Raw genomic sequence first — 6,614 nt, 5'->3', positions numbered from 1 at the left:
TACTTACTCATGTAAACCCTAGTAGCTAGTCTAGTATAAATAGGATAAGTTACTATTGTATTAGACATCTTTGGTCTCAGTTTTGTTTTATTCTTCATCCTAAGAGGCTATTGATCACATTTCAGGGGGCTGGTCATTTGGCCATGCCTGAACCCTTTGCTTATGTATTTTCAACGGTGGAGTTTCTGCACACCATAAATTAAGGGTGTGGAGCCCTGCTGTACCTCAAGTATTAATGCAATTCTATTTTCTTTTATTCAAATCTCTCTTATTCTTATTCCAAGATATTTATTCGTACCCAAGAACATGATGAATGTGATGATAAGTAACCCTCATTATCATTCTCACTCATGAACGTGCGTGATTGACAACCACTTCCGTTCTACATGCAACAGAGCTTGAATGCGTATCTCTTAGATTCCCCAACAGAATCTTCGTGGTATAAGCTAGATAGATGGCGGCATTTATGAGGATCCGGAAAGTCTCACCTTGTCTGTGGTATTCCGAGTAGGACTCTATGATTGAATGACTGTGACGAGCTTCAAACTCCTGAAGGCTGGGCGTGATGACAAGCGCAAAAGAATCAAGGGATTCTATTCCAACCTGATTGAGAACCGACAGATGATTAGCCGTGCTGTGACAGAGCATAGGAACGTTTTCACTGAGAGGATGGGATGTAGCCATTGACAACGGTGATGCCCTACATACAGCTTGCCATGGAAAGAAGTAAGAAGGATTGAGTTGAAGCAGTGGGAAAGCAGGCGTCCTTGAGCCACATAGTATCTCCATTCGCTTATCTGAAATTCCCACCAATGAATCTGCATAAGTCTTCTATCCCTTTTATTATTTCTTTTTATTATTAATTATTCGAAAAACCCATAAACCAATTTAATCTGCCTAACTGAGATTTACAAGGTGACCATAGCTTGCTTCATACCAACAATCTCTGTGGGATCGACCCTTACTCACATAAGGTATTACTTGGACGGCCCAGTGCACTTGCTGGTTAGTTGAGCGAGACTGTGAAGTTAATTTTGGACCATGGTTCTGTGCACCAAGTCTTTGGAGCCATTACCTTGGATTGTTGAAGTGAAAAGAATGAATCACGATTTCGTCCACCAACCAACCATTACAACCACTCACAATCATTTCCACCATCATTCATATATTTTCAACTCAACCAAATTATCCAACAACCACATCAACAATTCCAAGGCACTATCCTAGGGTTACTAGCCTACGTTTTCACAACCACATTACATTTTAGATACAGGAAACCAAAACCATACCTTGGTCGATTTCCGCTCAACTCGGAATACTCTCAAATTCAACTTCCAAAGTTTCCAAACTCCACCAACAGATTTCCAAGCTTGGGGTTCCACACCAAAGCTTTCCAAAATCACCAATCAAGCTCTAAAACACACATATATAATGCCTAAGCCACAATATCACATCAAAATTCAACACTTTCACTAGGGTTTGAGTTCTCTTACCTTACCTAAGGATCAAAGGAGCAAGAACAAGCCTTCTCTTCAAGTTAATTTGATCCTATAACACAAAGGAGCTCAAAATCTCAACATTTTTGTCCATAAAACTCAAAACTAAGGGCTGGGAATTGAAGGATAAAACTCAAAATCTCAACATTTTAATTTATGGGTTAATTAGTCATTAATTAACCGGATTTTACATGGTGCATCGACCCAAAATCAAAGAGAAGAAATTTCAGTATCACAATATGCACCACAAGCTGAGAATGTCATTTTTTCTGTTTTAAAAAAAATAAAAACCTATTTCATACAAGAATTTATTACATATCAATCCCTCAAACTTTTCATTCATATAAATGTTAAAGTAACCTTGTTACAGGTTGTAGGAGAAAACTCCAATGGCAACACTACACCATTTAGGGAGAAGCACCAGATTATTAGGCAACCAGCTCCATGTTTCATGCCTCCACCCATACCAGGATCGGGGCCAACCTTATAGTTCAAATCTCAACCTTCTCATGCACCGAACCTGATGCTTCACACCTCACAGCTCCAACCAAATGACTCAATAACTGGGAAGGCAACTCTAGGAACCACTCATGATGCAATTTCTCAAGAGACATTGGCTGCTGCAACTTCAACTACTGCATCAAAATTTTTGAAATTTGTGCCAACACCTGGCTTCAGGCCTCCTAAACAAGAGTCACAGTGCTAATAGGGATTTAGAAACAAATTACTGTTGTTTTGGTGTTTTGACACTTTAGTTTGAAGTGATTCAATGATTCCAAGAAATGTCTTACTGTTGTTTTGATATTTTGGTATTTACAAATGTGTAACTGTTATTTAGGGCCATGTTGTCTCTGCAATGATATTATGACTCTGAACAAATGAATTACATGTTTGTTAACAATATGAATATAATGGTATGAATTGCTATGTTTGTAAGGTTTACTTAAATTCATGTTACATGTACAAATATTTGCTGCACTAATTTGCATTAAGTTCAGGTAACAAACTTTAAACAGTGATAGTAATAATTCATCTTCATTTAATTTTCACAATGTTTACATATGCAATTTCATCTTGTCACATAATTCTTGGATACCCTAAAATTATTCATTTAAGTTGCATATATAGTTGTCCTAAATAAACAAGCAACCATAACCCCACCAAAAAATGCAAAAATATTACAACCTAACCCAACTTTCACCCATTTTTTTCTTGCTCTTTTCCAATTGATTTTCTAATCTAATCAACCTAATTTCTAGCTCTTCCACTTTTTCATCCACCGCATCACTTAGGCCTTCAAATCAATGTTGGCTCTGCGGTAATACCCCATTTGGTATTGTCTTCAAAGCATACTCATTAAACGAAGAAATATAATCATCTAGCCATACAAAGAATGAGCAATGAACTTCTGCAGTCTACATTTAAACAAATTCAAAAGGTTAAAATCATGAACATACTTTGAAGTAAGTATAGAACTTAACACAATCAACACATAACTGTCTATGAACATACCTTGAAGTTAGAGCAATGTAAGAATAACCTATCTGAATTATTTTTGGTCCCAGACATGAACAGAATAGCATGAGACTCGCAATAGCATTTTGGGGAGAGCCATCTCTTCTTCCTTCTACCTCCAACACTCTCGTTAGAGTTCATGCTACAACTCAAACTATCGCCTCCAGCTCGCAGGTTGGAGGATGAGTAATGTTCTCCACTCCCAACCATGGTACTCTAGGGTTTCGTTATTATTGTTCAGAATACGAATAGTTTGTGGAGAGGTTGGGGAACCAGAGGATGAAGTTAACGTTTCCTCCCTCTTTAACCCAAAAATGACGCCGTTTTTGAATGTGACAAGGGGACAAATCAACCCCTATCCATTAACCCTAATCCATGGAACTTAACTCTGGACTAACTGCCAGATTAGCATCGATAAGTGCTATATCAGACTTTTTTGTCAATTATGGACGGGAATACAAGGGAGAGGGCGTGATGGGTTATTTTATGTAGGGACAGGGACTGGTGTGGGTGACTTTTTTGGTGAGGGATCGCCTTGTCCTAATTTAAAATGGACAGAGACCGAGTTTTTACTTTCCGTAATTATATTCAGCTAAAATTGTGAGCTTCAAAATTCAGCTCTTGTTCTTGTGCATGCAGAGCTTAATACTTTAGAATAATTCACTACATTATTAGACAATATTATTCATTAATCGAGGTATATTTTAAGATGATTTATGCAATTATAGTTACTCCATCCTTAAAAGAGTGTTATCATTTATGGTTGTTCTGAGAGCTTGTAACCTTTTTCGCTTAGTGATATTATTATACTCATTAGTGTGTGGATAAATTATAGGATTCAATTTCACTTCTTCTCACGCTCAAAAGAAAATGATGAGAAAATGTGAAATGGTCAATCCTAAAACAAATACCGGATTGTCTGATGTGAGTATGTGACCAAGAAACGGAAGCATCCACAGGATCTTTGTATTCAATCAATTTCATTATGATCGACATTGACAAGGGTTGTTTGAAACATTTGCAATGGGATACTCAAAAAATGTAAAGATAAAACAAAGTTTGATTGATCTACACTCAACCATTTTCAACTCCATCATCTAAATATAACGTACATATTTATAAGATTTTCAGGTACAAATGAGTACTACCAAATAAGCATCTCATTCTATTATTCTGTATACTACATGATATACAGAATCAAAGTCACACCAAGAAAACCTGTAGCTTTTAGTTTTATTAGCAACATCTTTTGTTGTTGGAAACATTGAAACAACAACACATGCAACTTGTGCAGCACAGAAACGTTGGATTTATCAACAACTATCCCCTGACAATGATGCAGTGGAAAAGTCTGTTGTGGATCTTGGAGGAGATGACATGGTTGGTTTTGGTGGCATTTCCATAGAATCCATGCTACCTTCCAACATGTCAATCACTCTGCTTATGGTTGGCCTTTGAGAGGGAATTGTCTGAATGCACCACAAACCCACCATAATCATTTTCTTCGCCAACTCATTTTCTTCTGTGCTCATCACCCCATCAAGCCCCAAGTCACTCCCAACCTCAAGCTTCTTGTAAATCACCAATTGTGGAAAGTATATCTCGCTCGACCGACTCGCTTCAACATTCGCATTCTTCTGCCCTCCAACCATTTCTAGCAGCATCATTCCGTAGCTATAAACATCAGATTTATGAGATACACCTCCGAAACTCTTGTTGCACATCTCCGGAGCCACATATCCAACTGTGCCTCTAGCATATGACATTGACATAATGCTCTCATCCTTTGTGCCGAGCTTAGCTAGTCCAAAATCTGATATCTTTGGACGATAATTTTCGTCCAAGAGAATATTATGAGGCTTAATATCAAAATGCACAATCTTAGTGTTGCATCCTTTGTGCAAGTACTCCAATCCTTTAGCTATCCCGATTGCAATCTGGTACAACTTGTCCCAACTCAGGGCCGGAGTGCTTTGATCGGCCTTTTTGTGAACAAATTTTTCGAGAGAACCATTAGGCATGAATTCATAAATAAGAGCTTTTCTGCTTCCTTCGAGGCAAAATCCGACAAGAGTGACAACATTAACATGAGATGTTTTGCTAATGCTGGCAACTTCATTGACGAATTCTTCGCCGTTATTCCTTTTGGAGTCATTGAGCATCTTTACAGCCACAGAGGAACCATTGGGTAATTTTCCCTTGTAAACAGAACCATAACCTCCTTCTCCGAGTTTGACTTTGAAGGAGTTGGTCATTTTCTTCACGTCAGAGAAATTATATCTTTTTATACCAAGTGGACCTTGGCTTTCTAGAAAGGCTTCTATATTTCGATCATGCTTATTCATCAATCCTAATTGATTCTTTATGAACTTCCACACCTTAGCTTTATTGCGGCATATGATCACAGCAATCAGAGGTAGTCCAATTCCAGTTCCTAGGAAACCTGTCAGTACAATTCAGCATCAGCCTGGCCGGTGTTTAACGCCAGAACAGAGCACCATTCTGGCGCTGAACACCCAAAACAAGCAACAACCTGGCGTTAAACGCCAGGATGGTGCATAGAGAGGACAAACTGGCGCTGAACGCCAGGAACAAGCATGAAACTGGCGTTCAACGCCAGAAACATGCATCACATGGGCGTTGAACGCCCAGAACATGCACCAATGGGCGTTTGAACGCCAGAATGATGCATGAAGGCATTTCTCATGCCTATATGGTGAAGGAATGGTATTTCTTTTCACCTCAGGATCTGTGGACCCCACAGGATCCCCACCTACCATATTCCCACCTTCCCTCCTAATCCTATTTTTGTGATTTGAATTCCCCATGTCACAATTCCCAATCTTCATTCACCACTCACTTCTATCCACTCTTCCCCACTCACCTTCAAAATTCAAAACTCTTTCCCACCCAAACCCACCCATATAACCGAATACACACATCCCTCCATCTCTTCTTCTTCTTCATCATCCTTTCTTTCTTCTCTTGCTCGAGGGCGAGCAATTTTCTAAGTTTTTTGCTCGAGGGCGAGCAATATTTTAAGTTTGGTGTGGTAAAAGCATAGCTTTTTGCTTTTCCATTACCATTAATGGCACCTAAGGCCAGAGAAACCTCAAAGGAAAGACAAAAGCTTCCACCTCTGAGTCTTGGGAGATGGAAAGAATTATATATAAGCTGGAATAGCTCAGTTGGTTAGAACATGTGGCTGCAAATCAAGAGATCCCTGAGATACCTCAGGGGATAAGTTGTCCTCCACACAAATATTGGAAGCAATTAAGGATGGAACATCATGAGCACTCCATCATTCTCCAAGAAATAAGAGAAGATCAAAAGAGCAAATTATTGGAAGCAACTAAGGGTAGGAACACCGAAATTACTAGGAATCATTCAACAGAAGCAAGGAAGAGACATAGAGGAGCTCAAAAAGCACCATTGGACCTTCAAGAAGGCGCCACCCTCACTCAGGTGGATTCATTCCTTGTTCTTTATTTCTTTCTGTTTTCAGTTTTTAATAGTGTGTTTAATTATGTTTTGTGTCTCTACTTCATGATCATTAGTATGTAACCATGCCTTAAAGCTATGAATAAAATCCATTAGTCCTTC

The 6,614-nt window shown here is 38.8% G+C and overlaps 1 protein-coding gene across 1 annotated transcript in view; it reads right to left on the bottom strand.

The window, feature by feature from the left end:
* Positions 1-3,957: 3,957 nt before the first annotated feature.
* Positions 3,958-6,614, bottom strand: part of LOC107472195 (LEAF RUST 10 DISEASE-RESISTANCE LOCUS RECEPTOR-LIKE PROTEIN KINASE-like 2.4) — an 18,067-nt gene continuing 15,410 nt past the window's right edge. The window contains exon 2 of the mRNA XM_052260544.1: positions 3,958-5,454. Within this exon, the coding sequence (XP_052116504.1) occupies positions 4,325-5,454 (1,130 nt within the window). The 3' untranslated portion in view covers positions 3,958-4,324. The remainder of the gene's footprint in view (positions 5,455-6,614) is intronic.

This window comes from Arachis duranensis, chromosome 4, assembly GCF_000817695.3.
Source record: "Arachis duranensis cultivar V14167 chromosome 4, aradu.V14167.gnm2.J7QH, whole genome shotgun sequence".
In the NCBI taxonomy this organism is placed as follows: Eukaryota; Viridiplantae; Streptophyta; class Magnoliopsida; order Fabales; family Fabaceae; genus Arachis; species Arachis duranensis.
The sequence above is the reverse complement of the archived record's forward strand: the minus strand, read 5'-3'. Positions and strand labels throughout refer to the sequence as shown.